General features: G+C 40.1%; 1 protein-coding gene across 14 annotated transcripts in view; it reads left to right on the forward strand.

Moving 5' to 3' along the window:
* Positions 1-20,252, forward strand: part of KIAA1109 (KIAA1109 ortholog) — a 146,105-nt gene that overhangs the window by 21,998 nt on the left and 103,855 nt on the right. For all 14 annotated transcript variants that reach the window (XM_025050937.1, XM_025050938.1, XM_025050947.1 and 11 more), the window contains 13 exons: positions 3,927-4,113; positions 6,792-6,873; positions 7,225-7,418; positions 9,573-9,652; positions 11,479-11,629; positions 13,353-13,509; positions 13,919-13,997; positions 15,637-15,728; positions 17,044-17,161; positions 17,731-17,886; positions 18,156-18,253; positions 19,487-19,665; positions 19,802-19,908. In XM_025050937.1, coding sequence (XP_024906705.1) covers positions 3,927-4,113; positions 6,792-6,873; positions 7,225-7,418; positions 9,573-9,652; positions 11,479-11,629; positions 13,353-13,509; positions 13,919-13,997; positions 15,637-15,728; positions 17,044-17,161; positions 17,731-17,886; positions 18,156-18,253; positions 19,487-19,665; positions 19,802-19,908 — 1,680 coding nt within the window. The remainder of the gene's footprint in view (positions 1-3,926; positions 4,114-6,791; positions 6,874-7,224; positions 7,419-9,572; positions 9,653-11,478; positions 11,630-13,352; positions 13,510-13,918; positions 13,998-15,636; positions 15,729-17,043; positions 17,162-17,730; positions 17,887-18,155; positions 18,254-19,486; positions 19,666-19,801; positions 19,909-20,252) is intronic.

A 20,252-nucleotide genomic window follows, 5' to 3' on the forward strand; every position in this document is an offset into this window, starting at 1 on the left:
TTTGTTATTCTTAATGTTAATGTATTTCTATGTCCCTGCTTGCTTTCTGTAGTTCTGATAGTAATGTAGAACAGAAATATAATTTTTGGATATTTTATATTCTTAATATTTGAGAATATTTAAATTATTTTGTCTTCATCATTCCTTTATATTTTTTGTGCGCCATTGTTTGCAATAGAAAAAAACTCCACCACTCTATTTTACATGGTCATTTATAACTTTGTGATTCCATAATTGATGTGACTAGTAAGAATTTGAACTGCAAAGACAAGGGAACTAGTATTTATTGTGTACAACAATCCCGCAGGTAGGTAGAGATATCTCATCTTATAGATGAGAAAACCGAGTCTCAGCGTGGCTGAGGTGCCTGTCTCAGGTACATCATTCGTAAATGAGATCCAGCTTACAGGGAACCAATTTTATATCCTTACTGCTGTTTATGTCCCACTTTTCTCCAGTTCCTGGAGACTTCAGTACAGAAGTCCCCAGTTTTTTTTAAAAGAAGCTCTGCGTGTGTGTGTGTGTGTATGTGCACACGCGCGTCTATGAGAGATACGTACCTTTGGAAAAGGTGTCCCTCTGTCTTTGAGAAGGTGCTTGTCTCTCTGTTAGGGGCGGTATTTATTTATAAGGATACCTTCCAGGTTAACAGGGCACATGTGTGTGGGGCGCCTCTGCATGATGGGCTCTGTGAGGGTGACGCTGTGAGTGTGCCAGGACTTTGCGCCTATGTGTGTATGTTGGGTTGGGGCTTGAGGTCGGGAAGGGTATGCTGTATAGACTGCCCCTGGGGATAGCAGAAAGCAGGTCATTGGCCTAAAAGATCCCAGCCAAAGGCCCTAGTACAGGCCATGTAAGCATGGGGACTAACCAGGCCTGGAGATCTGATCTGCTGTTTGAGCACACGGCTTGCTGGCTGGGATATTGTTAATTCAGGTGAAACAGATTGAAACAATAGAATAAATTTTAAACATGGGATGTGAAGTCAGCTAAATCTTTCTCTGTTAAAATATGAAACCAATAGGTGCTTTTAAATTGCTTACAGACTCAGTATTTATTCATTATTTTTCTAAAGTGTTTTTTTTTGGAGGAAAAGAATAATCTAGGCATTTTGTTCAACCTGGTTAAAGAAAACCCCACGTATTGTCTCTGTTTAACGATTTAACCTATTTGTTGAGGCCTCCTATATACCAGGCATCGTTTTAGGCACCAGGGATGTGCTAGTAAACGCTTCTCTAACGGAGTTTGCACTCTACGGGGAAGGTGACTCAATAATAGTGCAAAAAAAAAGCTTTGGAAACGGGGCGGGGATTGTTGAAGGATCTTGCAGCGTTTTAGTGTTAAATATTTAGTGTTGTCAGTGTTGTCAAAATACGTTCAGACATCAGTACCTCTGTCTTTGCGTCTTGCTGTCCTTCACGAGTTAATGCAGCCGTGTTCTTACATCAGTTCTGTTGAAAGGAGAGAATCAGTTCTGTTGAATGGAGCAATCCTGTTTCCATTGTTACGAGACCACTGTCTGTTCTTCACCGCGGGTCCACGTAGGGGCTGGTCCACACGCTTGGTTTTCCCCATTGCTGCTTCTGCAGCTCATCCACCAGTCTGCACAGTCTTGATCCTAATGATCAAGGCATTTGTATTCAAGGATTATATTAAACTGTTCTGTAAGTAAAACCAAAACCATGACCTAAATGAGTTTCGGGGTAAACTGTGATTGAGTTGTTTATGACCTTGAAGGATTTATGATAATCGATTCCTACTTGGATAGATCAAGATGGGAATAGAAAAAGATTCTACTTTGCATTTATTATGTTTTTACACGTCGGGTTGTCGAAAAGTCAGAGATCCATTTGTGGATGTTTTAGTTTTACTCAGCGGTAGGACTTGTAGTGGGTGCTCTGTTTCCTGCCATACAAACAAGCCCTTCCCTATACTAAGTTGTTCTAGGCGCCAGGGATCCAGCAGTGAGCAAAACGAGTCCCTCCTCTGACGGATGCCCCCGTTCAAGCAGCTGAGTGGGAGGGACTCAAAGCAGCCGGTGACTGTGGACAGCATGGAGGAATGAGGAGGGGGAGGGCCGGGTTGGTAGGGTGCGGGGCAAGCCCCAGGGGAAGTCAGGAAAGGCTGCCCTGGTAGCGGATAGATAGACACGAAGCGGGCGAGGAGGCAAGTGACTGTGCCAGTCCCGGAGGAGCGTGTCCTGGTCGCCGTGTTCCTGTCATTACCAGAAGTGGGGCCGCTCGCTCGGAGTGAGCATCAGGAGGGAAGAGCACTGGCCCATAGGATTTTAGACGTCGCTTACAGGATCTTGCTCTTAGTCTGAGCAGAGGAGAAGCCGCTAGAACGTGAGAGAAGAGAAGAGTGACGTGACCCTAGCTAGGTTTATTTGTTTTTTCTTTGTTTTGAAGGTCTGGCCAGTGCGGAAAGCACAGTCAGAGGGGAGTAAGGGCGGAAGCAGGGACTCTGGGTGGGGCTGTCGTGCTGCATCAGAAGTGAAAGTCGATGGCGACCTGGGCCAGAGTGGTGAGGAGGGGTTGGAGTGTGGGGCTATGTGGAAGGAAAAGCTGACAGGAGTTGCTCATAGTGTCCGGGGCAGGGAAGAGAGAAGGAGCAGTCAGATTCTTGGCCTGAGCAGTGGGAAAGGTTGACTTGCTGCTGAGAAGCTGGAGGATGCCACGGGACGGGTACGCGTGGGAAAATCAGCCGATGAGATGGATGTGTCAAGTGGGGGACGTTTCTTAGACATCAGAGTTTGACTCTGGCATTTTAGGGAGAGGGTTGGATGATTACCGAGGAAAGGTTTATACCCAATGAGGGCTAGAGTTTGATTTACTTATGTAAAAAGTGGGTAATAATATTTATTATCAAGTATTAGAATGCATATGTATTTTGTGTACTCATTTGTATTAAAAACTAGTTTATTTCCTACTTTTAAAAAATTTGACCTACAGCAAGAAAAAGGGGTAAAAACCCTCGATATCGTAGTTTAGGGGCTTGTCTTAGCTTTTAGTCATGTGATAAATCTGAAGAAATAGAATACATAGGTCAAGAGACATTTTAAAAATACCAGAAAAGTTACAGCTCCCAAACATTAGACTTTTGAAGGATTAGGTTTATCTCCTTTTTATCAATTATCTTAGGAAATAATGAAAACACCAAGATGAGTAGAGCTATAAGTATTGCCATGTAAAAATGAATGTTATTTATTTTCCTTACTTTATTTTTGAAATATGAGTGGCAGTGTATTTTTCATTTGTTTAAACTAAAATTCATACTTATTTAGAGTATTTAACGTATCATATGCCTTTTTTGCTAATAATTGAGAAGAAATTAATTTTGGTGGAATTTGGTGCCTTCTCACAGGCATGCACTGCATATTTAAACCACGGCGAAGCTAAAATGAAAGTTAATAACAATTTAAACCACGGTTAAACTAAAATAAAAGTTAATAACCATTCTCTTTACCCCTTTTAAAAACTAAACTGCTCTAACTGGTCATATCTCATTTTAATTGTCTTTCAGTTGAGTTTGTTCTATAGGGTTAAAAATGGATAAAGGTTTAAAAAGAAGTCTCAAAAACCACATGTCTGGTCCATAACAAAAGAAAGCGCTGACTGCCTTCTGTCCTTGGTTGACCTGTGATGCTCTGAGATTGTTTCCTCAGTGGAGGGAACATCTATCCCTTTATATGTGGGTTTATTAATCACTGTTGTTTTAGAATGCTAAATTAAAATGCTCTAGTGACATCAACTTTTTCCTTTCTTTTGCCAGTGTTTTACATATTTTTAAAATAATTCTCTTTATCATAGAATTCTGTTTTACAATAAATAATTTGAGTTACTATAGCTGTGAAAAAAGATTTGACAGAAATTTTTACTAATGTTTTAAAGTTGACTAAGAGCTTTTTTTGTAATTGGTGTCTTTAGATCCGAAGGCAGAAACTAGATTATACATCACAGTCAATGACTTCGAATTTCATGTCTATAATCGTTCGGATCTTTATGGACGTCTTCAAGAAATGTTTGGTTTGGAGCCAACAATAATTCCACCTAAGAAAGAGGATGATAAAACACGGGAAAATGGAAGGACAAGAACCCAGTCCAAAATTGAAAGGTTCATTGTCATACTCGAATTTTATTAACGTCCAGCATTTAAACATTTGCTTTCATTAGGATATCCTTGACGCTGTTCATCTAATCACAGCCTAATCTTTCTTTGTAGATTAACTAAGACTTTTATTCACATAAATAATTGTATAATTCTTTTACAAATTCAAATAATACAGAATTATGTAATGTAAAAAAAAAGTCCTGTTCTCCTGCTCACCAGCCCTTCTTCCTTCCATATTGATAGCTACTATTATCAAGTTGTATTTTATGTTTTTGAATGCACGTGCATAAATGTACACATGCACATGCAGATTGAAGGTGCATGTGCAGATACGTGCTTTCGTCTGTTTCTGGGCACTGTCCCATTGCATGGCTTGTCTTCGTCACCAGTGCCTCACTGTTTTGGTTACCGTCGCTTACAGTGCGGCTAGAATTCACGTGGTGTCGGTCCTCCAGTTTTCTTTTTCTCCTTTTTATTGTGTCAACTATTCTGGATCTTTTGCCTCTTCATATAAACTTTGGAATCACTTGTCCACAACATAACTTGGTGGGATTTCGACTGAGATTGCACTGAATCTATAAATCAAGTTTGGAAAAACCGACGTCTTGACAATATCTGTCTTCCTATTCATGAACATGGACTATCTCTCCATTTATTTAGTTTGATATCTTTCATCAGAGTTTTGTGGTTCTCACGTAGACCTTGTACATGTATTGTTAACTTTATACCTAAGTATTTCGTTTTTGTGATGCTAATGTGAATGTTACTGTGTTTTTAATTTCAAATTTCACGTGTTCATTGCTGGTGTAGAGGAGAGTGATTGACTTGTAAACCTCGTATCCTGAAACTTTGCTGTAATCACTTATTCTAACAGTTTTTTTGATCAGTTCTTTTAGACTTTCTGCATAGACTAATGTGTCTTCTGCAAACAAAGCCTTATTTCTTCCTTTCTAATGTGTATACTTTTATTTTTCTTATTGCATCAGCTAGAACTTCCAATACAAAGTCGAAAAGGGGTGGTGAGGGGACATCCTTGCTCTGTGCCTGATTTTAGTGGGAACGTTTCTAGTTTCTCACCATTAAGTATGATGTTAACTGGAGGGTGTCTTGCAGATATTCTTTATCAAGATGAGGAAGCTTCCCTCTATTCCTAATTTACTGAGAGATTTTAATCATGAATGGGTGTTGGATTTTGTGAAATGATTTTTCTGCATGTATCGATATGATCATTTGATTTTTCATTTTTAGCTGGTTAATGTTAATTGATTTTTGAATGTCGAAGAGCCTTACATACCTACATATCTAATAGGTTGTTACATAGATGATAAGGACATTTATTATTAATTAAATATTAAATATTCAATGCCAGGCATTGAGCTGAGGTACTGTGAGTATTGGGAATATGACAGCTGTCCTGCCTCGAGGAAATTTGTAGCCTAGTATGGGAGTTAGAACAGTTAATAGGAAATTCTAGTGCCAGAAGTGTTACCATACGGACAGGAATAATATTCCATGGGCACACACAGGTCAGGGAGGGCTGGGACCTGAAGGGTGACAGGGTTAGGCAAAGAAAGCAAGGACGAGTCTTCCCTAGAGGAGAAACGTCCTGTGCAGTAGAGAAGTTATTTGCCGATGCTGGAGCGGACCACTTGAGGGGACACATTAGACTCAAATGGTTTGCAGGGTCCAGTTGTTCAACACTTGGCTTTACCTCAGGCCAGTAACGCTGCGGCGTGAGCGGAGGGGATGAGAATGGAGGAGGCAGGGAGGCCAGGAAGGGTGTCGTAACATTTCAGGGAAGAGAGGGTCACCTGCTGCGTTGGTAGGAAGGGGAAGGGAAAAGAGTGGATGGATTGGAGGTACTTGGGCAAAGGAGCCCCTGAGATAGGGTGGATTAGATGTGGAGAATGAGTGAGGGGATGAGACATCGTGAGGCCACATTTCTAGGTTAACCAGTTGTCCTGCTCCGTCAGGGAGCCTTAGAGGAAGAGGAGGTTTGGGGAGGTAGTGAGGTCAGTTCTGAATTCATTTTTAAGCCCTGGGGCCACCTTAGTGGGGGTGGCCTCAGAAGTGTGATTTAGGAGTCACCGAGTTATATTAAGGGATATGTTTTTGTCTGAACTCTTTAGTGAATTGCTATGAAATTTTCATTTCTTAAATTTGTGTGTATGGGCAATTTTTTTCTTTGTTTTAGCCTGTCATTTTATTGGGAGGACATTATTTTGGTACAAAGTGGTGGGACTGGGGAAGGAACAGGATCAGCTGAGTTGTCAGAAGTGGTTAAAACAGTAGAAAACATCAAAGTAACTTGTACCTTGGTCATTTGTTGTTTTAATATTTTTGCCTGTCTTGTAAAGTGTTGCATTATAGTGTTAACGGGCATAATGGAAGATGTAATGACAGCATGTCATAATTTATACTTTTGATATTAAAGCATCTAAAAAACATAGTTTTGTTATTATATCTTGCCAATCTGAAAACCGACACATGATGGAGGGCATTGCAACAAACATTTTAGGATTACTAGTACCTTCTTAGATGGTCACTGTTTTGTTTACTGGAACAGTCCTTAGATATATTTGGAAAAGTCCGGCTGGTATTAATAATGTGTACTGTGAGGAAGTCAACTGTATCTGCAGGTTTTTTTCTTATATATGTCTGTTTTTATTTTTTCTTCCCAGAGTTAAAGTAAAAACGGAATCTCAAGACCCCACATCTTCATGGAGATCACTTATTCCAGTCATAAAAGTCAATGTGAGCACAGTAAGTAAATTCTGCTACAATTACTGTTTCATGGGTTAATAACAGACTTTTATTTTTGCAAAAATAATCTTCACTTAAGAAAATAATTTTGGTTTTTTTTTTTTTGATTCCAGTTTTCATAAGGAGTGAAAGAATTATTTTAACACTAATACCATTTTAGCACAAATTTATTAGACCCGAAAGGCTATTTATTTACAAGTGCTTCAAATTTCTTTAAACACAGGTCTTTCAGTGGAATAATTTAAATATGTATAGTTGTAAAGCGAAATCATTGAGTCATTGCTTGAAAACGCTTGTCTAGGGAACCGTGCGGTCTGAACTGTGCAGCACAGTGTCTCTTTGTGCTTCCAGGGGCGCTTGGCCTTCGGAAACCATCACCAGCCTCAGACTCTGTGCATCAACTTCGACGATGCTTTCTTAACGTACACCACGAAGCCGCCCTCCAGCCGCCTCGACCAGTTCATGCATATTGTGAAGGGGAAGCTCGAGAACGTCCGCGTCATGCTTGTTCCTAGTCCCAGATACGTTGGTCTTCAAAACGATGAGTAAGAAAGTTTCCTAAAAGTAGCAGACAACTCCTTTATGTCCAGTGCAGACATCAGTTGCACGTTTAGCATCCTTTTAATTTCTTCGCTACGTGTTCAGCGATGATGAGGTATATTTCAATTAACGGGGTAGTCATGCCTCATAAGGGAAGTGGATGTGCTGCCCATTGGTAAACTCTCATTTTAAATATTTTTCTATAACAACTGTAATTTTGTTTTTACCCTTTTATGCTTTTCACTGTATTTGGGAAACTTACTTTGGGCAATTAAGGCCTGCTGTTTAATATTGAAAATACACATTAGTGGTAGGTTTTTATTTCCAGAAAGGATGGATACATAGTAAATTTAACAAATTAATTATAGTCGAGTTCCATTTTGAGTTAACGAAAAGTTGAAAATTGAATCAAAATGACCTTGGATGCCTGGCGAGTCAGGGGCGTGCTTGACGCTTAAGGCCCGTCAGTGTCCCACCAGCTGTCCAGATCCATTTCACTTCCGGGAAGTCGCCGCTTGCATCAGGAGACAGGGCGAATTAGTGACGCCAGTGGGACTCACCCTCATGTGGTGGGTGCTTCCCTAGGAGGGACTGGGACACCGAGGGCACAGCAGACACGGAACTCCCACCCGACTCGCGGCCACACGCTGATGGTGGGATGCGGGCTCGTAATCTTTGTGAGTCGCAGCCTCTGTTCTTTTTGTGAAGGAAGCCGTGGTTGGATTTGTGTGATTTAGATTCTTATGATGAGTTCCCACTGTGTCCCAGCTTTTGTCTTTGTGTGTAGGTAACAAAGTGTCTGAGGTCGTGAAAAGCAGGATTGTTCCTTTTAGGGCCAACTTCTTGCTCTTATACTTTCTGGGGTCTGGCTAGAATGACAGAGGGGTCCCCCATTGGAGCACTCGGGAGGCTGCGGATCTGCCTGGTCTCGCCCTGCAGGACCACGGACTTTGTCAGCATCTTCTGGAATGTGGGCTCTGCACTCAGGGCTCCGGTTAAATCAAATAACAGTGTAGTCCCTGGTATTTATGGGTGAAAGTTGTAATACTGAATAAATAAATCTGGATTACTATGAATATTACTAGAGAGTAAGATGAAAAAGTGTTCTATTAATTTGTGTAAAAATATTTAAAATTGTAATTTTCACTCTCTAAAAGTGAAAATTGAACTATGAGATTAAACATTAACCTTTGTGACTTAATACATATTAGAAAAAGATTTCCGAATTTGTATATATTATCTAATGATTGAAAAGTTTATTTTGATATGGAAGAAAGATACTATAGTGTCTGGCAAAGAAAAAAGTTGTTAAAGCAAGTAAGGGTTAACAGTTTGTGGGGATTGATTGTAAAGAAACATGCCAGAATTTGCGTTCAAGATGTTTGTTTTAAATTTGTTTCAAGTTGATCAACTAAATATTCTTGGTAATAGGTAATATAAAGTCGTTAACAAGAAAAGTGACATTATTTAATAGTTCTGCGAGATCATAGTGCTTTCTTTAACAGATACATAAAATGATATTTCTTATTCAGTTTTGTAGTGTTAATATACTATGGTCGAATTTTTAAGTTTAATTTTAAATTTATTGTTGCAAATGCAGACTATGATTATGATGATCATTGTCCTTCCATTGTATTTAGTTAAATTAAACTTAGCTTTAAATTGATTTCTCTCATTCAAAATTTACAATGAATAATGCAAAACAAATTTTTTTTCCTTAAACTAATTTGCTGATTAATGGTTTTTCAAACCATTTTATTATGTAGTCTGAGGCAGGGGTCCCCAACCCCTGGGCTGTGGACTGGTACAGGTCCATGGCCTGTTAGGAACCGGGCCGCACAGCAGGAGGTGAGCGGCAGGTGAGCGAAGCTTCATCTGTGTCTGCAGCTGCTCCCCATCTCCAGCATCACTGCCTCTGATCATCAGGTGGTAGATTTTCATAGGAGCCCCAGTCCCTGGTGCCAGAAAGTTTGGGGACCTCTGGTCTGTGGAACAATTTATTATCTATATGAGAGATGTTTTCCCTTTCATGATGCTATGCTTGATTGCTTTTAGTTTTTCCTTTTTCCTTTTTCTTTCGCCTGTTAACCACCATTAGTTAGAGCACTGGACATTTTGTGTTCTGGAGGTGTGCTCAGTTTGCCTTGCCTTCCTTACAGACCACCAAGGCTGATGGGAGAAGGCTTCGTGGTGATGCAGTCAAATGATGTCGACATCTACTACTACATGGACGAGCCAGGTAGCGCTTTCTGAAAGTGTGATTCACAGCTACAGTTCTGTTTCTTCTGTGAAATGGGTTATCTAATAATATTTCAAGTCTCCTTACTTAGAATGTAAATAAGCATCAGGAAGTGGTAAATGTGGCTGTAAGAGTGCCTGCCTAAAAAATATCTGTGTCATTGTCAAAAGTTATATGTAACTAGTACCTCAGACCAGAAGAAAACAGTATAGTAATCTATCCTTCAAATTCCATTTTCACAAATATACCTCAGAATTGTGAATGTAAATGACCGTGAGTGAAAACCTCTGAGAATATGGTGATGGTGAAGGCAGTTCATGTTAGCTTAGGGAAAAAATATCTCAGCGCGTTAGATTTGAGGCTTCAAGTTCAGGATTAGAATCCAGCTACGATGCTTCACCGGTGGCTTCAGTCTTATAAAAGTACCTAGGCATTGGATTTTTAGCCTCCTTTTTCCGACTTCTGTTCTTTTTATACTTTTCAGGGGGTTTGTGAGGTCTGAATATCTTAAAAATAAAACTAGGATGCTCTCTGCTTTCTCGCCATGTTGGCGTTTGCGCCGTGGCGCCAGAGCAGTGACGAGGGCAGCTGCGGGAGCTTCGGGGCGCGTCTGGGCAGTGGTTGCAGACCGTGCCCGGACGCCATGTCCGCAGTGAAACAGCACGTGCCGGCGTCACCCTCGAAAGTCTTCGATAAACAGTCAAAATTCTTATCAAATCCTGACCCTTGAGTAAGCTTTTTCACATTTAGTGCAATGAAATGCCAGCTATGCGTGATGCACTTCTACCGTGACCCAAAGTGCACTCGTGTCCTGAGGAAAAGCACTGTGTGATTGAGTCGCAAGCCGAGCTGTTTGTTCTTTTCCCGGGACACCAGTTTGACGCAAAGGAGCAGCCAGAGACAAACTGGTTTCAGGCTTTTGTGTGAGAATTCGAATTTTGGAAAAATTTGGGCCTGCCTGAGTTTGACGACTTTTCAGATGAGACCCCCCCTCGCCCCCCAGTGATATTAACAAATATGATTTTTAGTTTCATAATGAAACTTATCAGTATTAGGAAAAAAAAAATACGCCCGCCTCAGCAAACCAATCTTTTCCAAATGACCAATGTACGGTATTACAAAGACGTGCCATGGATCAAAAGATTTATTGAGAGCACATGAGAGATCAGTAAACTTTAATGTATCAGAGTATGAAAAGTTCAGCCACGTGGTTTCAGATTCCACATTGCAGCTAACCTTTAGGAAACTACCAGTTGTTGAATTTTGGTATAATGTCAAAGAAGAATACTAGAACTAGCAGAAAAAGCTACTAAAACGCTCCTTTTTTTTCTGTCCTATTTGTGTGAGGCTGGGTTTTCCTCAAATTCTCAGTAACAGCATAAGCAGCTATGAAAATTCACCTTTTTTCTCTTAGGCTGTACGTTAAAGAGATTTGCCAAAATAAAAACCATGCCAGCACTCTCACTAAATTAATTTGTTTTAGAAAACATGGTTATTTTTCTTTAAAAAATATCTTCATTAAAAATGAAATTAAAATTTTATTTAGTTTTTATTAAAATATATTTCCTATATTTTTATTAAATTTTATACATTATATGAAATATGAGTTTATTTTTAAAATCACAGAATTTAAAAAATTGCTGAATTTAAAATTTGAATACGGTAAATTTTGATAAGGATAATACAAAAATACCCACTTTGGGGTCCTCAATGATTTTTAGGAGTGTAAAGTGTTCCTGAGACAAAAAATTTTTTAGAGCTGCTAAAGAAACTTTTTAATGGTTATTTTAAGTAACTGCATTTATATTGTATATTCTGCAATGTAGGACTTGTTCCAGAAGAAACAGAAGAAAATGTTGAAGGAGAAATGAGCAGTGAAGATTGCAAATTACAAGATTTGCCTCCATGTTGGGGACTGGATATAGTTTGTGGTAAAGGAACAGATTTCAACTACGGGCCGTGGGCCGACAGGCAGAGGTACTTCAGTAAATTATATTTCTAATAAGTCTTTCAAATGTATTGAGCTATTAGTATAATGTTTATTAAAACTAGCTTAATATTTTTCTAAGCTATTTCATTATGGCAAGGTAAGATATCCCTAGACATTTTAATCCAAATAATAACTTATTTGTAGAGAAATTGGCATAAGCAAGTTTGCTCCAAAGGAGGAGCTGATTCATTAGAAAAATGGTGAATGAACAGCATTTATTGGTTCGTTTTTTCTTTTGTATTTAATCAACGAATATGCCAGCTATTTTAGGGCTATGCAGATGCAGAGATAAAAGACATATATCATTATGTGGAGGAAAAAGAAATAAAAGAGGTTTATTATGTGCTATAATAGAGGTAAATAAAAAAATCTTGATGAAAAATTTAGAAAGATACTCTGTTGGTTTGCTAAGGCTGCTCTAACTTACGTAGTACCACAGGCCACGTGGCTTAAGCAACAGAAATTTCTCCCAGTTCTGGAGGTGAGAATTCTGCTCTAACTTACGTAGTACCACAGGCCACGTGGCTTAAGCAACAGAAATTTCTCCCAGTTCTGGAGGTGAGAATTCTGAGAAGAGGTGTCGGCAGGGCTGGTTGCGCCTCAGGTCGTCAGGGCGGGTGCGGGAGAGGCCTTTCTCCTCAGCTCGTGGATCCCATCTTCTGAGTCTTCCCGTGGTCTTGCCTCCTGTATGTGAGGGCGGGTGCGGGAGAGGCCTCTCTCCTCAGCTCGTGGACTCCATCTCCTGAGTCTTCCCATGGTCTTGCCTTCTGTGTTGTGTAGGTCTCTGTGTCCAAATTTCCTCCTGTTAGAAGAGCACCAGTCATGTTGGGTTAGTTCCCACCCAAAGACCTCATTCTAACCTAATTCCCTCTGTAAAGACCCCATCTCCAAACATGGCCAAATTCTGAGGTTAGGACTTCATTTCAGCATATGAATCTTTAGGGGGGCACAGCTCAGCCCATAACAGGTACCTAACTCATATTAAAGGTTAGAGGAGAAGAATTGGGGGAGCGTTTTTGCCAGAGAGAACATGCCAGTTGAGCTTTGAAACGTAAGTAAGAGTTAGCCAGGGAGGGAAGAGGAGGGTAAATGACCGAGGCGGGGCCATCGTCCTGTAGGTTCTCTAGGTCCTTAGGAGGTGTGTGGGAAGGTAAGAAATACAGACTTTATCCTGGAGGTAATGGAGTGTGCCCGAAAGGTTTTTTATTTTTTAGTCTTTTTATTAATTTGAAGTAATTCTTATTTTTAATGTATAACGAACATCTTTCTATTTATTGAAGAGTTTTAAACAAAGGAGAGGACATTTATCAATAGTTGTAAGGGCACATCTAAATTTTTATGTAAGTAGACGTTGCTTAAAGTTAGTTGAGCAACTTCGCCATTCGGAAATTCGACAGCCGTAGGGCGCCTTCCATCCCTCACGGTATGCTGGATCGGTGAGCATTTCGTCTAATCAGTGTCTTAATTAACGGTGTATTCGTTAAGTGCTTGGAGCTCACTGATGTCTGAAAGTATAAAACACTGGAGAAAACAGTCTTTCGTTTTACTGAAAGGAAATTATAGTAGGTGTTTTGTGAATTTTTTTCTATTTCATGTCTAATTGTTAAGAGAGATAGCAGTGATAATGTAAAGTTAGAATACTGATTTTTGTCGCTTATCAGAGGTAATTTTGTTGGAATAACATGTTCTTCTTGCTACCTCCTTATGTAGAGACTGTTTATGGAAGTTTTTCTTCCCACCTGACTATCAAGTCTTGAAAGTTTCCGAAGTGGCACAGCCTGGGGGACCTCGCCAGATCCTCGCCTTTGAACTGCGAATGAATATTATTGCAGATGCTACAATTGACTTGCTCTTTACCAAAAACAGGGTAATTATTGAAATAATATAATAGCAAATAGTATTTAAAATTTGAACATTATTTTCTAGAGTTTTTTTTCCCGGTGACTTGTCCTGTACTTAGATTCATTTCTGTGAGCTTCCTGACACCCCCTCCCCCCCAATAATTGTTTATGTGTCATTTTCATTAAATGCTAAGCAGTAGAAAGAAGTTAATAATAATAGACTTTTATATTATGTTCTGGTTCATTTTTTCTTTTGTATCTGGCCAAATTATTTTAGTGTATTTTTGGTATAAATTTGAACTTTTCTTCTTAGGAACTTTTACACCTGTTTAGTATCATTGTTGATTCTATTTTCATGTGTACTAGCTGAAAAGTGAAGATGAGAGTAGAATTATAATGAATGTCTTAAATGAATTAATTTTTTTCTTTTGGTAGGAAACCAATGCTGTACATGTAAATGTAGGAGCCGGCTCCTATTTAGAAATTAATATTCCAATGACAGTTGAGGAAAACGGTAAGCTGCAATGAGTGTCTGCTGTTTTAAATGATGAGCGTAACAAACCGATGGTCACCGGATGGGAGCGGATTGGGAGGCTAGGTGTGAAAGGGGAAGGGATTAAGAAGTACAGATAGGTAGTCGGAAAATAGTCATGGGAAGGTAAAGTACAGCATGAGGAATATAGTTAGCAATAGTGCAATGACTACGTACAGTGCCAGGTGGGTGCTGGACTTAGCAGAAATCACTTCGTAAGTGACATAGATGTCTCACCGCTATGTTGTACACCTGAAACTGATATAATATTGACTCAACTGTCATTTAAAATTTTTAAAAAATTAGTAGGGAAATAAATATATAAATAATCGTTTGTTAATCTATAAACTGACATTAATTAATGGGATTTTCTTTTTCAGCTTTTTGTTATGTTTTAATATGCCTGTAGTTATTAACAGTAATACTATATAATTATTTGTGCACCTAGAAAGGGGAAAATTTTTAAATTAAATCTTATAATTCTATGCTTTCATTGTTTCCTATATTTCTCTTAAGAGTGAGCATAATTTGTTTAGAACGTTTCTTCTGTTGCTCTCTCAGAGGAGATGCTTTGGGGCTCTTTAGTTGAGAACTAAACCTTATTTTAGCAAGTTTTAAAAGAAGAACCCAGCCGAGTCTTGAGGCAGCTGCAGCTGCTTGCTGTTCCCCAGGCCTGTTCCCCTTGGTGTTCCCCAGGCCTGTTCCCCAGGCCCGGCTGACTCACTCAGCGGGCGGGATGGCCGCATCCTGCGGACAGCCGTAGTTACACACAGGTGCTGGGGAGGGCAGTGGGGGTGCACAGGACTGAGAGAGCTTCACCCGAAGGAGTGCTGCTACCATCTTTAAACGGATTATCACGTAGGAAGCAATGATTGTACAGTCATTGGTGCACCGGGGGAGAGGGGCCGCCTGAGGGCTGAGGGGACCGCCTGTGAATTCACAGGAAGTGCCACAGCACACTGCTTGTGGCACCGTGAGCGAGTTAGGGATCTAAGGAAAGCCCAGTCAGGCTCTTGGTAAAGGTTAGATGGCTTGTCTGATGACTATCTGAGGGGAAATAGTCTTAGGTCTTAGACAGTAACAAAGTAGAACTCAACTACATCTAAAACCTCTTTTCAGAGATTCAGGCGTTTGGAAAAAAATGCCCAGAGCAGGACGCCTGTTGGACGAGCCATGTAACAACCACCACAGAGTGGTTCACTTCAAGAAAAGAAGTGAAATACTCTGAACTTTTCTGCTTTTGTTCAGAATGGGCCATGTGGTTTGGTGACTGTCACTGCGTAAGGAGTAGTTGAAAACAATAAAAATCAGTACCCTTGAGTCAGTGGAGGAAGAGAGGTCATGGGAGTCATCTTAAACAGTTGAGAACTGTCATTTGGAGAACGGCCTTGTAGTTTTGCACTGAAAGCACCATCATGATAGACATTATATGAAGCTGGAACTTTCTTCCTTCAGAGCTGTTGAAATGAGAAAGCACGCCTGCTAGGTAGCGAGCTCCCTGTCACCGGGGCGTTTACCGTGACTGATGCCATTTTTCAGGGGTTTCTCCTTCGGGTGGTGGAGAGAGTTGTTTCCAGTCCAGAGTTTTTCAGGGCTTAATCTTTATATTTTCACTTACCAGGTTATACCCCTGCGATTAAAGGACAGCTCTTACATGTCGACGCCACGACCAGCATGCAGTACCGGGCACTTCTAGAAGCAGAAATGTTAGCGGTGAGTCCAGAGCACATGACAATATGCTCGTGCGCATACAATGCAAATTTGGTTTTAATATTTTAGTATAAAATTTGAATGACCAGGAAGTCATCAAATGGTCCATCTTCTTGTTCAAGAAGCACCAGCTGATCTTGGCCCTGTTTTGGGGACAGGAGCGGATTCCCGGTGCTGTGGCCTTCCCTACCACCCCGCCTCTCTGCTGCTGTGCTCCTAGTCCGGGGGAGTGAAGATGAGGCACTGAGATGCGGGTTTTTGGCCTTTCAAAATGTGAAACGTTGTTACAATGTTGTTTTTAAACTTCACTGTATGGCGAGACTACCTCTCCCCGGTGTTGTCAATGAGATTGTTTTTTACCGTGTGCTCTGGCCCCGTTGGGTTCTTTCTCAGGGCGTGATAATTCATTGTGCTTTTTACTGGATGAGTAAAGGAAAAGGAAGAAAGTCTTGATACCCTGGGTTGCTTCATCTTGAAAATGGAAAAAATATGGAAATACTCAGGACTGAAATTCCAGATTGGGGACTCATTAATGAGACAGATTATTGTTTTGTTCTTTTTTTAAATTAGGGACAACAATAGTAACAGTAATAACAAAAGCCACTCTATAGAATGGCCAATATTCAGGGAGGATTCTTTTACGCAAGGTTAGGTATCATTAGGCCCTTAATTGCTTGTCTAAACAAGCATATTTACACATGACATATATGTAAATTTAGAGGAAATTTTTACAATTACCAAGAATATATTGAATACTATAAGTACATATTCAGCTGGCACAGTCAGCATTTGACTGACTGCTGAGCTGGCTGGCTGCTGATGAGCAGTGCCATGCAGCCGCGCTGTTCCCGTGAGGCGGCCCATGCCTTTGCCGAGTGGCCCAGCTTTCGCAGGTGGAATGCGACAGATGCCCAGTCAGGTCTGTAAGCACCGTGATGGGAACACAGGAGCCACTGGGGCCGACTCCCCCGGCACAGCGCGCACTCCATTCCACCCTCCCCGAGCCCGAGCCTCTCGCCCACAGAGCAGCGAAGAACGCTGGCTGTGCCTCTGTTCACTGCGGCACAGCGTCACAGCCGATTCGTTGTTTCTGAAGTTTTCTGGCTGCATCGTGGCTCAGTATTTCAAGGAACAGGATGTAGCCGTGGACACTGGCCGTTAGCCACAGTGATATTAAGATCTCGAAGGAACCTTCTGTTCAGCTCAGTGGGAAAATAAGTTTTAATTATTCACTGGTGTGCGTGAGTTCGTTGCTAATGCTGTCCTCACAGTGTCGCATTTTAAGCTCTAACATATTCCCTTAACATCCGGTTTGCAGTTCCACATCAATGCCAGCTACCCCCGAACCTGGAACATGCCACAGACATGGCAGTGTGAATTAGAGGTTTATAAAGCCACCTACCACTTCATTTTTGCGCAGAAGAACTTCTTCACAGGTGATTTCCTAGTAAACATAGGTACCGTGAGATTTATCACAGCGAACTCGTTTCCATTCAGTAGTTTTGCTTTTAAAGTCAACGTGGGGGTTTTGGTAACACAATTCAGACTTTCTTACTTTCACACTGTTTGGACTGAGAATATCAAAGGGAAATTTTAAATATTGATATTTTGTGCTCTCTTCTAATCTAAAAAAGGAAAATACGAACCCAAAATTTAGCTTAGAGGAAATAAAAGAACATGCCTTAGGCTGATGCTTTGTTTCTGTCCAGTGGAGAGTATGATGGGGAAGCTGAATCAAATTCTCTCTCTTCCTGAATTAGGCATCAACATGGCTTTGTTATTTTGTTTCAATTATTGTAATCCACAGTCTATTCAGATATGCTATTTTGTATTTATTTGTATTTAGAGCCCCTACTTCTTTCCGCTGAGTTGATCACATCGTTAGTTGGAAAAAAATTCCTTTATTTCTTGCAGCATGTTGCAATCAAGTGGTATTAAATCTTTACATTTTGTTTTCTGAATTTCAATTAATTTTAATTTTTGTCTCCCACTCCAATAATTTTAGATTTAATTCAAGATTGGTCTAGTGATAGTGCTCCAGACATTTTTTCATTTGTACCATATACGTGGAATTTTAAAATCATGTTTCATCAGTTCGAGATGATTTGGGCTGCTAACCAACACAACTGGATTGATTGTTCCACTAAACAACAGGAAAATGGTAAGAACTTTCTAAAAATTAGGTTAAGCCTCCTTTTCATTAAGACAAATACCAACACGGAGAATTGATATTGATTTGTGGTTTTAGTAGCTACTGGAATTGACCCTTTTTTTCACTATCTTGCAAGATTCTCAGTTAACTATTTCAGAGTCTGTTTTGGACTAAGCTTTAGTCTTTGATTTTGTTTATTTTGTGTATTTAAGGCATTTTTTATTGAAAATTTTATTGAAGTTAAAAGTAAGTTTTCTTTTCTTTGTCCTTGTTTGCAGTGTATCTGGCAGCCTGTGGGGAAACACTGAATATCGATTTCTCTCTGCCTTTTACAGACTTCGTCCCCGCTACATGCAACACCAAGTTCTCCCTTAGAGTACGTATAATTGGGTGCATTAGTAAGTTTGACTTCCCGGGGCCCAGTGTTACCCCCCTGCCCTTCCCATTCCCACCCCGAAGTGTTTTAGCTGTCCTGCGTTGCTCACTAACCTTAGTGTCACAGAATTGCTGTCGTCTCTTTTTTATAGTTAACACAATGTTCTGCCATTCCCCTTAGTTCTCCAACTTCCCCTAAGAAGTTGGGCAATAAAAAACAATCCCCTGAGTTGATTATTTTCTTAGTGCTCATTTCTAACCCCTGAGGCTGACCCGTCTAGCTCTGATGTTTACTGTGTCCATGACTCGATTTTACACTTCTCTGTATTTCATTCCTAATTGTAACTGTGAATTCAAGGAATAACCACAAATACCTGTCTTCCTTTTATCTGAAAGCCAACTCTTATGGGTTCAGAGTTTTTAGGAACATTTAATTTTAGGGTATGGGCAATCAGTGGTAGCTGTAGTACTGATGGAGGTTATGGTGGTAAAAAATAGCAACAATAATAATATGAGCAGCTAACACCTGTTAAAGATTTCGTATGTGCCAGACACTATCCCTGGGGCTCTGAGTGGTCACCCGTTTGCTTTGTGGAACAGCCCTCTTGAGGAAGCTGTTGTTATTATTGTCTGCCTTGAGGAACAGGAAACTGAGGAGCCAAGTTCAGTAATGAGTGGAACTTGAACCAGGCGGCACGGCTTAGCCACTGTCCTGTGCTGCTGGCCAAGAATGCAGGCATCGGGGTGGGTAGATTGGGGGCCAGAAAGGCGAAGGTGAGCCTGACTGAAGACCCTTCTGTGGACCAGCTCAGAGTTCCTAAATGCCAGTCGATGGACCAACACTAACTAGAATCAAAAGAGACGACTGTATTTTTAAAATTAATAAAAATACAGAACATATTCCACCATATATTAGGGAGAGGATTTTTTTTATTTTTTATTTTTTACTCAGTTACATATGAAATATCCATGAATACCCATGGAAGATAATCTTTTCACTATTTTGTGGAAACTATACTGATTTTTTCCCCCCCCTGAACTTTCAAATCAGAATTTAGTCAATGTAAAATCTTATTTCAGTTATTTACCTGATTGTTCATTGTAGAATCTGCCATTTGAAATTTTATTTTGAATTTATTCGTAAGCTTATTATAGAGAGGTTTGGCTATAAATAGTAACCTAACATGTTTATGTACCTATTTTATTACTTTGGGTCATTATAAATTATTTTTAGGGAGAAGATGTTGATCTCCATTTGTTTCTGCCAGATTGCCACCCTAGTAAATACTCACTGTTTATGCTGGTAAGGAATTGCCACCCAAGTAAAATGACTCACGATGCTGGTATTCCTGCCGAGTGTCACGGTGGCCAGAAAACCGTTAAGCCAAAATGGCGGAACATCACTCAGGAAAAGTGAGTACACGACGTCAGTGATCTGAGTCTTCGTACTCAGCATGTAACTCGTTTGACTCTCTGTGTCTGGTGCTTGTTACAATTAAAGCAATAAATTAAATACCTGACTAGAAACTTTATCTTTTACTCTTCAAAGAGCTGGTTGGGTCGAATGCTGGACTGTCCCAAGCGTCATGCTTACCATTGATTATACATGGCATCCAATTTATCCACAAAAAGCAGATGAACAGCTAAAACAGTCACGTGAGTATATCTAATTTGTACTTTAAACATCTGGTGTTATGATTGGTAATCTTCAGAGGTACAAGAAAGAGATAAAACAGTTTGGAAATGCATCTATTTTGAAATACTTGTATACATTTAAAATCTTTTAAGGATTTTGTTATAGGTTTTTATTGAGCATTTATCTCTGTATCAAAAGCTCGGCCAAGCTGTTTCCTGCTTACAGTGCCTCATTTCATCCTTAAAACAATTCTGTGAGATAGATATTATCATTGTAGAGTCGAGAAAATGTGCTCAGAGAACATAATTAGATAATTTTCTGAAGGTCTTCCAAGCTAGAAGCAGCAGAGCTGGACTATCAAACA

This window comes from Pteropus alecto, unplaced genomic scaffold (genome assembly GCF_000325575.1).
Source record: "Pteropus alecto unplaced genomic scaffold, ASM32557v1 scaffold17, whole genome shotgun sequence".
Lineage (NCBI taxonomy): Eukaryota > Metazoa > Chordata > Mammalia > Chiroptera > Pteropodidae > Pteropus > Pteropus alecto.